This window comes from Dufourea novaeangliae, unplaced genomic scaffold (genome assembly GCF_001272555.1).
Source record: "Dufourea novaeangliae isolate 0120121106 unplaced genomic scaffold, ASM127255v1 scaffold8, whole genome shotgun sequence".
NCBI classification, from domain to species: domain Eukaryota; kingdom Metazoa; phylum Arthropoda; class Insecta; order Hymenoptera; family Halictidae; genus Dufourea; species Dufourea novaeangliae.
Window position 1 is genome coordinate 1,957,672 of NW_015373923.1, and position 16,571 is coordinate 1,974,242.

General features: G+C 48.4%; 1 protein-coding gene across 1 annotated transcript in view; it reads left to right on the forward strand.

Annotated features, from left to right (window-relative positions):
* The first annotated feature begins 4,789 nt into the window (after window positions 1–4,789).
* LOC107194895 overlaps window positions 4,790–16,571 on the forward strand; it is a 38,459-nt gene continuing 26,677 nt past the window's right edge. Inside the window, exons 1-2 of the mRNA XM_015584608.1 lie at window positions 4,790–6,477; window positions 7,239–7,434. Coding sequence (XP_015440094.1) covers window positions 4,790–6,477; window positions 7,239–7,431 — 1,881 coding nt within the window. The 3' untranslated portion in view covers window positions 7,432–7,434. The remainder of the gene's footprint in view (window positions 6,478–7,238; window positions 7,435–16,571) is intronic.

Genomic DNA, 16,571 nt, shown 5'->3' on the forward strand with positions numbered 1-16,571 from the left:
CTACCTTCGAACTATTAATTAAGGCAAGTCTCGATATCTAGAAACGGGGAACATTAGTATTAAGCCCTCTATGTTTTGCTCGGACCAAGATATGGACTTAATATCATTTTTACATTATATTAAAAATTGAACGACTTAGAATGAAATAATTTTTTTTTTTATACACTCTGAACGTGAACCTGAACCTTAATAATCGCCAGGGAATATTAAGATCTCGACCTCTTCGTCGAACATTTTATTCAGTCGCCCGATAAACTCGAATCATTGTCTCGAATCGTACCAGTCTCTTGCGTACACATAGCAAATCTCGACTATCTAGGTGGAACAGTGGTCGGAAAAGACACGGAACCGATAGAGGCACCCGAGAGATCCGACAGATATGAATCCGTTTCGTGAAATACGATTAAAGTATTCGGTGGTGGGCTCTGTGCCCGTTGGGATCTGGGTGGTGGCGTTTCTCGATAGCCGTGGCACGATACTTATCAGCTTTCGATGACGATATATAGCGCGGCGGACGCCTACGAAGCGGACAAACGGTGTCGCAAACTCGTGGAACACGGCCGTCTAATCGTAATGTTTTATTGTTACACGACGCTCTCTACGCGTGGCGAGGAATTAGCTCGCGGAGCTTGTGCCTAAAGTACGACCGTTCCTTATATTTTGGAGGTCGCAGCCGATTAAGACAGACGAGAATTTATTGTGCAACTTATCTGGAGCAACGGTTATATGTATATACAGGGTGTACCAAAAAGATGAGTACCCCAGATTAAAAAATGTTTCGATAGAAAGGTGGCATCTGGTCTTGAGCTTGACTACGACATACAGGTGAAATTTGAAGATTGTTTTCGAGGTCAATTTGATTTATTCAAAATGGGAGTCCGCATTTTTAGCACCAGAAATGAAAAGAATAGAAAATTGTATGTTCCGATATGTGGTCATTTCCTTGGATCGAAATCACCTCTGGGGTACGGAATATTAAACCAACAACAAAGTCGCCGAAAATGAAAAAAAGAAACAGTCGATTCACGACAAAATTTAGTCCCTTCTACCAGCTACGTTTCCCATAAATTTACAAAATACCTTACATCGAGTGTGCAAAGATCACCAGAGGATCCCTTTCCCTCACCCTCGGAATCGTCGTGCTCGTCTCGATAGCGTGGAGAGCAACTATCGACGCCGTCCGATTCCGAACGATATATCCACCAGCGACGAGCGCTGCAACCAGCGAACGAACCGCCCACGAATAGACGAACGTGTGTCGCAACGCACACACCATCTCTATCGATCTCTCTCTCTCTCTCTCTCTCTCTCTCTCTTTCTCCAGCACGTAGACATCGGTTTCTCTCTCTTCTTTCTCCCTCTAGCGCCCGTTGATTTATCGACGTGCCCTCGAATTATATGCTGCAGGCTCTCGAGGCAGCTTTCACCGTGGCTCGGTGGTGTACGAACGGCTACCACGACAACGAACGACGACGATCCTGTTGTTTCGTCGAGCCGATTTCGACACAGGCCTGATTGTCCTTGCAGTCTACCAGCCGTCGCCACTCTCGACGGTTAATCGTAGCCGCGTATCGATACGCGTAACGACAACACGGGGACCGGAGGCTCTGACCCGCCAGGGGCTCGTTCTGTCTCCTTTATCGCGACTGGGGAACGCTACGCCCGCCACGGGAATGCGCAGCCCTGTCTGCAAAAATACACGGGCAACGATCGCGCGATCAAGGGACACGGGAGGGGTGGTGATTTACGCGGAACGATCGAACGATCGGCCCCGACTGCGCCACCCCCTCTGGGCCTTGTGACGTTGTGAATGCGTTCCTGAAGACCGGATATAGCGATTTCCGAAGCAAGAAGTAGAATCCGTTAACTGCCTGCGAATCGGTGTAAATGTGTAGAAGGTTTCAAGACTAGACTGTATTTTGGTTTTTCGTTGCGAACAAGCAATAAATTCGTTAATTAATTTCTACACCTAATATTTAGAATGTATTTAACGATCGTAAAACGGTCGCAGTAATATCACCGTTATTTCCCTCATTATTCGATCATTCCAATACGTTCCTTCCTCGGATATTTCTTCATTTCCTCATTCTGAGACCGTGTATACCGTAAAATGTCAACTATCCAGGACATTGAATTTTCCTCACAGCGCCCCGCGGTGGTGCCAAGCACGATGCAAGCGAATATTCCGTCAGCCGAAGAGACGTCTCGAGTGGATTAAGGTTATGGACACGCCCAGAAATTCGAACAAGCCCGATGTGCTTCCCGTCGCAGCCTGAGAAAGAGATGTCTCCCGGAGGGATTCCCCGTTCCCATCGGTACGAAACGGGGCCTCGTGGTCCCCGCGTGGCGTGTATCAGATACAATGTGCGATCCGTCTGTTCCCGTATCGCGTAATCGCCTTATCACGGTTAGAGGGGAAGAGGAGGGGGAGGGGAGAACACGCACGCAGCGCGAAGGAACTTAACGGTTTCCTGCGTTCGATCAAAGCACCGTTCCCAGGGAAAAATTCCAATACAAATTTGCATCGAGCCGTTCGCCGCTAGAATCCACCGTGAAAGCTTATGTGTGTAGAGGATTGCAAACGGTTACGGATGAAGAAGGAAGAGAAGGGCGGGGGGGGGGGAGAGCGTGTAGGAGAATGCAGGACAGAGAGGAGTGTGTCGAATAACTTCCTAGAGGCGCGCCTGTCACGACGCCCCGGGTCATTGGTCACCCGGAGTCCTTATCTCCGGCTGGCTGCGGGCCATCTTGAAGGCCCCCTTTCAGACGGCTCGATTTTCACCGCGCGATTTCATTATACCCTCCCCGATATCCCGGTACGCTGCACTCTGGAATCGGCCTTTCACACGGCCGCGCGATAAATTGCCCAGGGGATCGTTAGAACGCGCGGAGAACGGAAGGGAGGGGGGGGGGGGGGCGAAAGAGGGACTCATCTCTAGCGATGATTCACCTGGACGGTGACGCTGGGATTTTTCTGCGAGCCGGAACGGTAGGTGGTAGACGATGGTTGATCGAGATTGCGGAGCTTGTTTGTTGGACAATGATCGGGAATGATCATCGATGACTCGTTGCTGGATCTGCGGGGTTGACAGGATCGGAGGTCCCTTCCTGAATACCTACTAGGATCGTAGGTACCTTCTGGTCCCTGTCCTGAGTAGCTATAATTTCGTAGGTACCTTCTAGCCCCTATCCCGAGTAGTAACCAGGATCGTAGGTACTTTTAGGTCCCTGGAATGAGCTGCCGCCAGGGCTGTACGGTTACCAGGATTCACTCGCGAGAAGCGTTGTCGTTCGAAAGGCACCGCAGGGTTGGGCGGGAAGGAAAGCGATAATTGCCAACCGGGTGGAACGATCGAATCGGTGGCCAGGCGACCGCGATTTATATAATCGTTCGGACGATATCCGATACGTCGGGAGACCCTGCCCGAAGGTAACACGGAAGCATCAGCTCCCATAGAGATAGTTCTGGTGCAACAACGGCTGTGTTCCCAAGCGGCTTTACGGCATCGCGCGGAATTTCCTTGCCACGGTATATCGTGGCGGCATAACCGTGAAGCAATTCGTCCGGGGGAATCGTTTAATGCGGCGCGCGCTCGCGATGCTCGACAGCCGAGTCACGATCGTTACTTTCCACCCGACAAGATAGATGTATATATACACGGTTTGGAGAAATCCGAAACAATCGGGCCCGGCACCGCCCATTTACGTTGTACACTTCGGCCTGGTGTGTTGTAGGGTACTACGCTCGTTAGGTAACCAGGCTTCGAGAGATATTCCGGCGGCTGTAGATCGTCTACTTTAATCGTCGGTTACGCCGATGATGCGAACCGCCATGAGGAAGTAACGGGAACCGGGCCTCCGTTCCGTCGAGGTCCCCGCCCGCGAATTCCATTGTTCGGTTCTTTAAATCGACGGAACAGAATTCTTTCGATTAAGCGTGAACGGCGAGTCCGTGTTGTCGATCACCTATGAGCATTTTAATCGACGCGCAGACCTGGCCTGCGGGAGGGAAACCATTTAAGATCCTTTGGAAAATAACGGCGATATCGTTCGAATTCTGGATTGCGAACAATGGCTAAAGAATTTATAATCTTTTCTTAGTCAAGAAAACTGTCGACGTGAAAATGTAATGGTCCATTGAATGGACGACTGAAGTCACTTTCTAGACGCATGAATCGTTCTGTAAATGATTCGATCGCGATGGTTTCGACGAAATGTTCTGTTGATCTTGAAAGTTTTATCTTCCGATGACTCGGAAGGATTTCCAAAGTTTTATTAAACAGTTCGCTACCAGCACATTATTTCGAAAATGTTCGTCACAGACTATGTTAGATTTTCAGTATTCTATTCAATGGGATATCCTTAGCTTTTTGATCAGAAATTAAAAATACCCAAAACAGAGTCAATGACTGGCCCGAAATATAGGTGAATATTGCAAAACCTATTCCCTTTTTTATCTAAGAAAGTATGCTGACATAGAATTTGGAGCGTCACACGTATGTGACGCTGGTAGCGAACTGGTTAAAGTTGCAGAAAAATTAAACTATATGTATCTACTATACCTAGACAATATCTAGGATGCATGGTGTCCCCAAAATGGCTCCTAATCTAACGAAAATCTTTTATCTCGTTTTCCAGATGGAGCATAGAAGCGCGGCGTCCGATCAGCAGGAGCATCAGTAGCGAGGATAGGTGGTCTGGGCCCTGAACGGGGCCCCTCTCGCATCATCGGTGACGTGTCGGCGCCGGGGCCAGTGCACGCGAGGGTGGGCGGCGTTTTAGCGCCGCGATGGCCGCGACCGACGGTCAGATCGTGGTTGCGGCGGCACGCTGGCCGGAGGAAGCGACCTACCTACGGGAATTCGTGTCCAAGTATCGTTTGCCGGCGGTGATCAAGATCACGAAGGGCCAGTACGGTGGTCTCGGTGTGCCGACCCTGCCAGCGCCGAGTTTGCAGAGCACAGCCCTGTTGGTGTCCGCGGGACGTCGACGTAAGATCGTCGCCCAGGCAGTGAAGATCAAAGAGGGTCGCAGAGTGGTGGGCGTAGGGCCCAGATTGGCCATACCGGACTCGTACGCGGGCTACTTCGAGATACTGAGCGAAGAGGGCAGGGCGGTGCGTGGGATCGAGTCCGTGACCGAGCTGTGCCGTAGATGTCCGGAAGAGGGAGCGCTGGTGCGCGAGACGGTGCGCGGTATAGCATGCCGTGTGGACGACGATTCGGGCCTAGTTGTCCCCGAGGGGACTAGAACACTGGCGGCGGGTGAGACGATCGTGACAGCCGGGGAGGTGACATTGCCTGGCCGCGGTCGGTTCCTTCGTTGCGTCGATTGTCGCGGGGATAGCGTGCTGCTGGGGATGGATCAGCGCGGTCGTTTCAGCGCGTTAGCGCGCGAGGACAACATCAGCGGCGTGCACACCGCTCGTGCGTTGCTCAGCAAGCGTTTGCCGTTGACCGTCCGATTGGTGCACGGTCAGCCGCCCAGAGGGCTGAAATCCTCGTCGCAGTTCGTCCCGGAGCTGAGGCTGTTGTCCACGTTCGAGGAGGAGCACGTGTTCGCTTTGCCGTTGCAACGTGAGGGCGCGGCTGTCGCGTTGCCGTTGGCCGCTCCGTTGAAGCTTGTCAAAGCGAGGAACGAGGAGGCGCTCAGGTCGATGCAAGAGTTCACGAGGCTGGTGGAAAGGGCCTCGCGTCTGGTCGCCGACGTGGCCGATCGTGCTCACGTCCTGGACGGCCGCCTAGGCGAGAGCAAGCCGTCCAGACAGACGCGAAGCGGCTCCGGCGGTTTCCTCAGGCGATCTTCCACCAACTCGGACAACGGACCGTTGAACCATCATCGAAACAACGCCGGACACCATCATCATCACCATCATTATCACAGCAACGGGCATCAGGCGTCCTCGGGACACGCGGCCTACCGGGACGAGAATCGCGTGCCACCGTCCGCCTGCACCGAGGAGTACGACGAGATCGATCAGATTTACGATTACGTTCGCGGTTTCGCCCCGTTGCCTAAAAGCGTCAGGTCGCCTTACGAGAGCCCGCTGGCCGGAACCCAAGGCTCCAGTCCGCCGTTGACGCCCGTCACGGTGACGATCGCGCCGCTGCTGGACGACAGACCGGAACCGCCGCCGATCGAGACCATACCGACCAAGAAGATCCAGGCGGAGAAGAGGACGCGGCGAGCCGTTAAAGAGGCGCCGCAACCGAGGGTCGAGAAACCGCCGCTGGCGAAGCTTTACGTGAAGAACAGCGGCACCCAACGGGGACGTCCGCTGATGAGGCAGAAGAGCGCGTCCCCGTTGAAGGAGACGCCGCCCGGATACAAAGGGGGATCTCCGCTTTTCAATATACGATACAAGAGTCTGACGAACCTGCAGCAGGCCATGGAGCTGGACGGAACGCTGGACTCGAGCCATTCCGGGGGTAGGACATCGGGGGACTCCGGTGCTGGTGCTAAGCTGCCAGAAAAAAGGTAACCGTGGATCATGTTTACATAGACTGTAGAATTAGATGCTCAATTTTGGAATCGTGAGTTGAGGTTCGAGGCCAGGCATTAACCCCTTGGGTACGGATTTATTTGAGAAAATATTTGCATGTGGAACGGAAATAATTTTTGGTTGCTTGGAGTAGTAATGTAAAGGCAGTACATTTTACGTAAGAATGTATTTATTTCTAAAATATTGGTGACATATGTAGTATTAAGATGTCTTCGACTAATTAGAATTGCAAAACAAAAATAAATTAATAACAACAGAATAAAACTAAATGAAATAAATTCAATTTATAAAAAAAAAACAATTACTAACAATAATGCAGAGTGTGATATTTTTCAAAGCAAGTAGGTAAATGCAGTGCTACTTTGCATTGTTTGCACTGCCACGTAGTCTCTTTCCTAATATTATGCTTATAACAAACCTAAAAGTTTAATTTTTCGTTTGACGTCTTAGACACGTCATCCGCTCTTAGGGGAAAAAAGTGAATGACGTGTCTCAGACGTCAAATGTACCCAAGGGGTTAAGGGGTCGTACTCGGTCAGGAGATCGAGAAGCATAAAGTTTCATTAAATATGTAGCTTACCCTCAGAAACCGTACCCTAAATCAGCATACCTTAGTCTTAGTTTTTTTTTCGGTTAATGCTCTACGAGACACTCGTTGGTAAGACAGCCTGGCCTCGAAGAGTATTAACCAGTAACGAGAACCAGTCACTAATCCACGACAACATCGTCCATTCAGATCGCGGCGTTTGAGCAGACCGCGTTCGCTGACGAATTTAGTGTGGGAGCTACGGGGCGGAAGTGGGCTGGGCTGCACGAGACCGGAAACACCGCCACCGGCCACAGCAGCGCCGCTGCCACCGAGTAAATGCGGACCGCGTCTGGCTGTCACCGTGGTGGCACCTCGGCGTGTCGGCACGCTCTACCTCTAACTCGTGAGTACCATTTACTTTTTTCAAAGTATCGCAAAAACTACGCTGCAGATTCTAGCTCGTGATAAGTTTCTTGCTCGTTCGAAGCATCCACACTTCCCGTTCGTTAAAACACCGTTTCAGTCGTCGAACGATACGTACACTACCACCAATAAGTAATGATATTTTGTAAAACAAAATTATTACTTATAGCAGCAGGAAGATTTTCAAATAGAATTCGCATTTTGGGAAACAATTTAGTCAAATTAGCAATGTGACAGTCCTTTCGAATCTTCACCCGGGGCTTCGACGTGGACATCCGTTCCGATCCGACACCAGATGTCTGCGATTAAAGAACAGGATCGGAATAAAACTAACCGAACGATTCGAATCCCGACTTAGAGAGGGGGGACGAAAGAGGAAGACCGCGACTGAGACGAGCCTAATCGGCTACCAATGCGCGCGGCTACCCTCGTGCTGCAAATCCTCTCGTTAAATTGCAAGTTTTTGCGGTCCCCCTGTGCACTTTGTCGCCTCGTAAATGCCCGTGTAAAAAGGTGTGCGCAAGCTTGCTAAAATTCCGCGCCGATCGCTGAGCGCGCGCACCCGCGGCCTTTCTCCCAATGAGATTAATTTCCCCCGTCGCTACTTTATCGGCGAACGGCGGAACGATACGTCGAACCGTTGCTGCCGCAATCAACTATAGGAAAGCGTACTGTACACACACATACACACACACACACACATCGGTTACGGCAGCAGTTAGACCGTACTTTGTCCGTGAGGAATCGTTAAATTTACAGGATCCTCCGGCGTACCGGTCTCGATCCCTGTAACGAAGCATTTTACTGGCCGTTATAAAAGCGGGGCAGGTGTTTCCCTATTGCCGTGACTCCTTATTCGTTTAATCGGCCTCGCCGCTTCGGCCCCCGGATCGTCATAACCAGCGCGTCTAGGAAACGCACCTGTGCCATCCAGGAAGACCGTGCGCGCTATAGCGCTGCCACAGTCTTATTACAGAATAATCTGTTGAGCTGTTTGCGAGCTTACAGTTGAAATGACCAGAGTCAACGGCGTGGTGGTGGCGGCCCCCATCGTTTCATTGAAATCGAAACTTCTGTAATAATTGCGAACCGCGACTTAGAACGTAACCGTGAAATTCCTAGCGGATTGTAATGCTCTGTGTGTGAGTTAGAGATAGAATTTATACTGTATCGATACTATCGATACCGTTCTAGAAATTCCGATCCAATATCGATACGTATCGAAGGCGCTGGTATCAGATGGAATCAATAGTTCTTCGATGATCACGTGTACGAAAGTATCGTGACACTTGTTCGATACCTACTCGGAAGTATCGACATCTTCTGATACTTAAAGGAATATATATCGAACACCTTTCGTGTGGGTATCATAATGTATCGATACCTTTCGTGTAGGTATCGAAATGTATCGACACTTTCGTGTAAGTATCAGAAGGTATCGATACCTTCGTACGGTAAGTATCAAACCAATTTTGATTCGATACCGTATTGGTTTTATATCGATTCAAGAAAAATTCGTATCGATAATTGACACCTTAAACCTTCGATACGTATCGATACTTCCCATTTACAAGCACTCTGGTACCGAAACGATTGAATATCACCAACAGCACCGATATCGAAATCCCATCACCACGTGTGAATCTTCGAGTTTACATAAACGACTCGTTTTTCCGATGAATCACCGGCCTACGAAACACAATTAATTCCGCCTAAGAACCACGTCCGTTGAAGCCTGACAGCCACAGAGCCACCACTCGATACTCAAACTCGTAGAACCTGTAAAAAAAAAAACGGGGTTAATTCCTTAGCTTCCCCCGAGGTTCCGTTTATCGAGCGAGACCGCTGCACCGTAGAGAAATCGCAATGTCGAACGGGCCCCCGTAGAAAAAGGGGGTAGGGGCACAGGGGATAATGAGAGAATCAGAAAACGAGAGAAAGACGGACGAAACGGGAGATCGCGCCGTGGCGGTGGGAGCCTCGGGATACATAACGTCATCCTCGACTCGGCACAGCGATATAATAGCCCTGGTTTGCCTCGGAGCCGCCCCGTGAGCGGAATTAAACGAGAGCAGGTTCAACGGCTGAACAAACCGTGGCTTCCGGTCACCAGTTCTCCACCTTCCCCTCCGTCCCCTACCTTTAACGCCCGCGCTCCCACCAGGAACTCGATCGCGTATTACGAAAATTACGATTACTCGGTGAAGAGGTGGAGATGCGAGGGGAGAAACCTGGTCGTTGGGAGAACGCGCGATTAACCGTCGAGGAATCCGATGTCGATACGCCGGGGCGTCCTCTTCCTTCTTCTGCGGCCGTCTTCCGTGCCCCGGTTCGCCTGGTAGCATCGGCGACGATGAGGAATAAATGGGAACTGGTATTACCTTTCCGACGAAACGGGCGCGACATCGAAACACACCTGTTGCCGTGTTCGACTCCTGGAGAATCCGTTCGACGCAACGTTTTCTGGACATTCGTTATAAAAAAAAAGTACTAACCTATGTATGTCGAAGAGTTATTAGTTCAGGAGATATTTCAAATAAAATAATTCGATAATACCATTACTGTCGTACGTTAGCGTTTATTTACCGGAATGGTAATAAAGTACGACAGTAATGGTATTTTAGAATTATTTAAATTGAAATATCTCCCGAACTACTAACTTTTAGTAGTAGTACATTTATAAATATTAACAATAAACAATTTGGAGAGTATCCTGTTCCGTTGGGTAATTTCCTAGTGAATATTTAATTAGAATTTCGGAACGATGCTTGAACGAATCTTCTTTTTATTTTCCGAAGACATCAAAGATGTTCCAGGATGTTCGTGTAACTGTCGCATTGGAACTTAATATTGCAATGAATTCCGCGATTACTTGTGATAATTTATAGAGAGAACGTGATCAAGGTTGATTCTGCTAAGAGACGCTCGTGAACGTCCTCGGAAAGGACGCTCAAGGTCACCGTTTCCTGCTTAATTAATTAACCACCGACCGTCCGTTCTCTCTCCCTTTGCGTTTCGACCGAGGGACACCTGGTAATTTTCAGCTGTCGCGTACACCGACGGACACAACGATACGCGTGGTACACGCAGCCCAGGTAGGAAAGGGCCTGCGGCTAGCCGCAAGTGACAAGCGAACGGAAGGTATACAGGGTGTGGCTGAATAACATGTACAAACATATACGAGGTGATTCCTTATGAAAAAAAATAAGAACAAAATATACAATCAAATTTGTTCATTTAAGTTTTAGTTTTCCAAAAAATCCACTTCGAAAATTAATCCGAAACACGTGTATTCACCACATTAGTAAGTAGAAACGGAATGCAATGAACAGACGCGCTAGATCAAACCTATTCAATATTGTCCCCGTATCTAGCAGATTTTCAAAGTCGATTTTCTCGAAAACTGAGCCTTGAATGAAACAATTAAAACGATCACCGCCACCGTTTGACATTCGTCGCGAAATCGCCCAGGGGTACCGTTCGGATCTCTTCAGATCGCCGGCCATCGACAACACGATTAATATCGACAAATTCTACGACACGCTCGTGCGATTACCTCGGGCCCAAGGGGTTTCCCTCTGGATTTCTGAAAGGTGGCATTACCGACGTAGATCGGCGAGCTGCCTCCTTACCATCGCGATTATTCCCGTCCTCTGTATTTACAAATGATCATTGCGTGTAGTGGCGGCCGGAACTAAGGATTTCAGACGTGTTCCCTTTCCGTGGGTTCGTGGTTCACGGTTCATCGGGCCCACTACGTAGTGAACTGTGCAGCTCGAATAACGAATAAAAGATAAAAAATGTATAAGTATATTTAAATTACTAAAATGGGTATTCCCGTTAATGGCAATAAATTAAATTAAAATTAAATCACAATCCAAGATTCGAGAATTCTCTAGATCTTGTAGTACTATGAAAATATCTACACATGAAACACTCGCCTTTATTCAAATGATCCGGTCATTTTCATTCATTAAACCCTTTAATTCCAATTGTTACAATAAAATAACGTTTCTTCTTAAATGAGTAGATACTTGTCCAAAAATGATTTAACTCTTTGAAGCACAGTATTTTACAATAAAAGAAATACCTAGTTGCACATACATCTTTTCGTCTGAAATGTGCGAAAATATTATTCTACTTGAATTATGTTTTATTTTTAATAATTCCACGACGGTGATACGAACAACGTCCCACTATGCGAGTTGGGTATAAAAACAAGGTGGTACATTTTTCATACCACCCAGCCGCATAGACTTAATCGCATTACCTATTTGAAGGTTTCAAGATAACGATCTTAAATATCGCTGCCTTTTACCATCTGTTGTTCGAATAAAATTCTGCCCATCTCTGTCTCTCGATACTGTTCGACCACGAGCCATCTCGGTAGCCCCGTGGTGTACAGTTACAGAGACAGGAAGTTGGTGTACTGTTAAGGGGGGGGGGGGTGTTCTCCTGCGCAGGAAACCCCGGTTCCTAAACGCTCAATTAGTCGCGAATAGCCCCGTCGTTTTTCGCCTCGCAATTTCCTCCGAAGTTAAGACATCGATTCCACGGGTGCCATACGGAGGGAAAAGTCTCTCCCCCCTTTTCGTGACTGCCTTATGGGATCCCCTGCTCGCTAACCGGAACGCGCACACGCTCGTGTACCAGTACCATTCGATAGTTCCTAATCAACTGATTAAGTAATTAACTCGTAAACGCTCGATGTACCGGGGGAGCGAGCGCCGGTATCTATAAAACGTTTTATGGGCGACACCTCTCTATAGGTTTAGCAAATTGATGGCGGAGCTGCCGCGGCGAGCCGTCAGCGCGAGCCTTGCGCCGCGGCGAACTTTACCCCACTTGCTACGGGAGATCGTGGCGAAGATCTTGCGAATGGATTCGAGAATATATTGCAGGTAAATTGATTGTGTATGGAATAGACTGCGCGTACGTAAGTACGACATTTTTACGGGAGAGCTGTATTTATGCTCGGACTGTTTAAATCCAGATGCTGGAGGATTTATTGGAGGGGGATGGGATGTGTCGAAATCTAGTGTCAAACCTTTTGGATACTCGATTGGAGCTTGCGATTGGGTCTGCTCATTCAGGTTTTAAAAGTCATTTCCTTTTAAAAATCTCTGTGATTCTCGTTATTTTTGCTGCTTCTATGTCACCCATCCTGGGTCATTTATCTTCGGACATATTTTGTTTCTATCCTATAGGCTTCCGAAAAAGTCTGAAAAAATTCAAGAATACTCTCCAGGGGATCTGTATCAAATGATACGTTTTAAAATGGAATGTTAAAAAGTTTCTGTTTCAGTAACAATCCATTCATTTCGGAGATATATTGCTGCACGAAATTTCGCTTCTGCCATAAAGGTCCTAGGGTGGTCACCGAGGGTTAATATGCAAACACTTTATGCTATGTGGAGAATATTCTAAGCTTCTCCAAGTGTTCGAAACGAGCGACTGTGAATCTGCAGACTGACGAACGAATTCTAATTTCAAGTAATAAAAAGCATCCCAAACAACGTCCTTAACAATTCTTTAGACGTAATCTGTGACATGGACCGGTTACATCGCTGTCCAAGTAACAAGAGACAAGCTTCTCTATCGATATTCAAACAGTCTTCATCAGATATAACGTATGTAGCAACAGAGGGAACAACTATCGACAAGGGGATTTCGCAACACACCGTGGCTGTTTTCACTTTTCTGCCCGAATTCATGCATATTTAACGTATTACCAGCTGCGCATTCGATGCAAATCAAAGACCAGTTCCTCGAGTCATTACCCGGTGGGCACTCTGTCCCATTGTCTGCCTACATGGCTCTCTTTGGGATGACTAGCCAGCGCATAGTTCACCGTGTCTGGTGGGCCTCTGTGTGTCGCTTCTATCGTTTGAGTCACGCGAGTTTTTCACCCATTTACACGGGCTCTACGACCCTCGTCGGATGCAGGAAGACGAACAGAATAATAGGAAGCGAGAGGACAAAGAAGGAGAGAAGCGGAGGAGGATGGCCACGTATAGGCGGAGGCCCTGTTTCGCCACCTACGATTTTAGAGTTGGTTCTTCAGCGACCACGGGACGTGTAGGTGCGTCAATAAGATTCGTGTGTGGAACGACAGTACCGTTTGTCGAAACAACAGTCATTGGTTAATTAATAAACCGTGGAGGTTTGTGTGAATTCGTAACTTCAGGTACGAATGTCGAATAATGGAAATCGAACAGAATTTTATATTTAAAATCATTGTATGATTTTGAGACTGTATTGCCTGTACTGACTGCAGTCTAATAATAAAGTAATATAGTATTATCGTAGAATTGAATTAGCGTTCGATAGATTTTTCAGCCGGGCACAATGTAATTGTTCCCGTCTTTGAGATTAGTAGGATAGATTGGTAGGAGGTATTACAAGGGTTGTATCTGCCAAGGAGGGGCGTATATGCATTAATCCCGAGCGTCACTGTCACCCGATGGTGGACGACACAAGTTACCGTCAGCAGCGTGGCGGCAGCTCACGCGGCACCGACACACGGAAAATAAGAGAAGAAAGACTAGTAGAAATCCCGGTGCATAGTCCGCCGTTATGCCATCGACTACAGTGGCGTAATCGGAGTGGTTCGAGGGGGAGAATAAGAAAGTAGGGAGGGGAATAACTTTCCATTTTGTCGTCAAGCGTTTATTCCCTAATTCCAACGTTATTATTAAAAATTCTTAATCAATCTCATCGCCAAGTAATAGAGACACTTATCCTTCGCGTCGAACGAATTTTCTTAATCTAAAGATCTGATTAATCCGCAGAATGCATCGTTTCTTTTTCCATTCTAGCGAATCATATTAACGCCGCGAAGCTCGACACTCGCGGTGTCTTCGTAGCACGATACGGCCTCTAATCACCGAACGACAAAAAAAGATCGACGGAATTCAGTTCGCCTCTATTATCGTCCGTTGCGGTGCCCAGAGCCACGAACACGCCTATGGATTGTGTTCGACGCTGAACGAACAACGTCCCCCAGCGGAACGTGTTCCGCCAATGCGGGACGGATAGTATGTGCACCATGCATCCGCAACGAACACAACTCCGTGCGGGTAATGGAACGACGTTCGTGGCAAAATCGTCTGACATCCTTCCACCCTGAACGTAATTGGCTTTCATGGGGATCGCGGTTAATCGAAGTCTATCGGTTCTCTCCTTCTGTCCCCATCTTCCGCGAGAGTGCTAAATGAAGCAGTAAAGAAAACGATGAACTCTGTGCCTTTCGCGCAAAAACTTAGGCCTCGATCCGTCGAACGGGCGAAAGGAAATTTTGATATCAGGAGGATACGCCACCGTAAACGAGCGTGCATCGGTACGAGGCTTTAGGGTGGATACGTACGATTCGACCGAAGGGTAGAGTACCGAGAGCCCAGTGGGATAGGCGTCCTAAAAGGAAACAGCAATGAAAGCAACGTCGAGAATCCGGAGGCGAATAGAAAGTCCTGTCGAGTGGAAACTCAACGGAATTAGAAGGCGGATCGAATGAACAACCTAATAGAGTACCGAGAGGTGAATAGAAACCAAATACGGAATTGAAAACCACCGAGGAAACCGAATGAAAACTTAGGTTCTAAAGCCCCTAGGAATAGCTATCAACCGACCGCATCCTCTATACTCAACACACCATAAAGCGTAAAGAAATGCTGGACACACGGAAGCCTCCAGCTACCCTTTCATAAATCAATCCTCACGAACTTCTCTGGAACCTTTTCGTTCCTTGCAAACAGGTTCCTCCGTGAACTATTTGGTCCTTCGCCCGCGGAAATCATTACCGTTTTCTTCGAGTATAGAACATCATTCGAATATAACTCGCTTCAAAAAGATATTCCCGAACGTACTCTTCTAGTTCACCCTAGGCTGTGGACCTCCTCGTTGGACTCGACACACGTCCTTTTCTGTTTTAACCAAGTAGAGATACATAGTTGTTCTCCTAAGTAACGATTGGCTATACGTTCTCTTCTGACTTGCCCAAGTGAAGATTCGCAATACATTCCCTTCTGACTTGCCCAAGCAGATTCACAAACGTCCTCTTCTAACTTACCCAAGTGAAGATTCACAAACATCCTCTTCTGTTTTAGCTAAGTCAATATTCATAGACGTTCTCCTCCACCTTGCCCAAGTAAAGACTCACACCAATGCCCCTCTAACCAGCCTAAGTAAAGATCCCCAGCCGTCCATCCTCGATTTACCACAGACCCATATCAGAACCTTCTCCTGGTCCATTCGCGATTATAGACGTCCTCTTCAGGTTCGTTCGAGATTACGGACGTCCTCTTCAGGTTCGTTCGGAACGTCCCCGCGGCTCCCTCTACCTCCCGCCCCTATCTCCGCGTATCTGTGTACGTGCATATTTGTGCGTGGGCGGAGACCAGTAGCCGGCTCGGCGCACGGACGGTTGATCGGCCTGTTGGACCGTGACGTGCCAACCACTACCACTTTATTATTACTACTATGCACTGGCGCGCATTACTCTCCCGGGCAGCGTGTTTCCTCCGTGCCTGCACGCCTCCGCGTGCACCACGTATATACGTACACACACGCGTGTGTTCCAGCGGGTCTGTGTGTTCCTGAGGCCCCGACCGACCGGCCCGGGCTTTATTACACTTGCCCCGACGAAGCGTACGCCACGGTACGCATCCGTCTTCGGGATCGACGGGGAACGCCGAGGAACGTGGTCCGCAATGCGGATGCGCCCGATGTTTTCGCTCGTCGTTGTGGATGCGAATACGATTCCCCCTGTGGTTGATGCGCGAGGGTGATTGTCGAGAAAGCACACCAGGATCGGACGTTGTAGCGGCGGGACATTTGATAAATAACGGCGGGACTTGTTCCGTGCGCGCACGTTCGGCGAGAGAAAAAAAGGGCTGAAATTTCTTTCGAGTTATTAATCGTGCGTGGTTTTAGAATGTTCGTGGAAATACAGAGGTTTGCGGACTGGTCCGAGCAAGTGGGTATACCGACGAGAAATTTGGATTCTTTAGCAATAGGTATTATTAAACATTTGTTACACCTAGTAGTTATGTGTGGTTTCTTTCAGTCATTTTTATCCCATTTCCAGGGGATTTATTCCATCGTTAGGTTTTTGTCCAT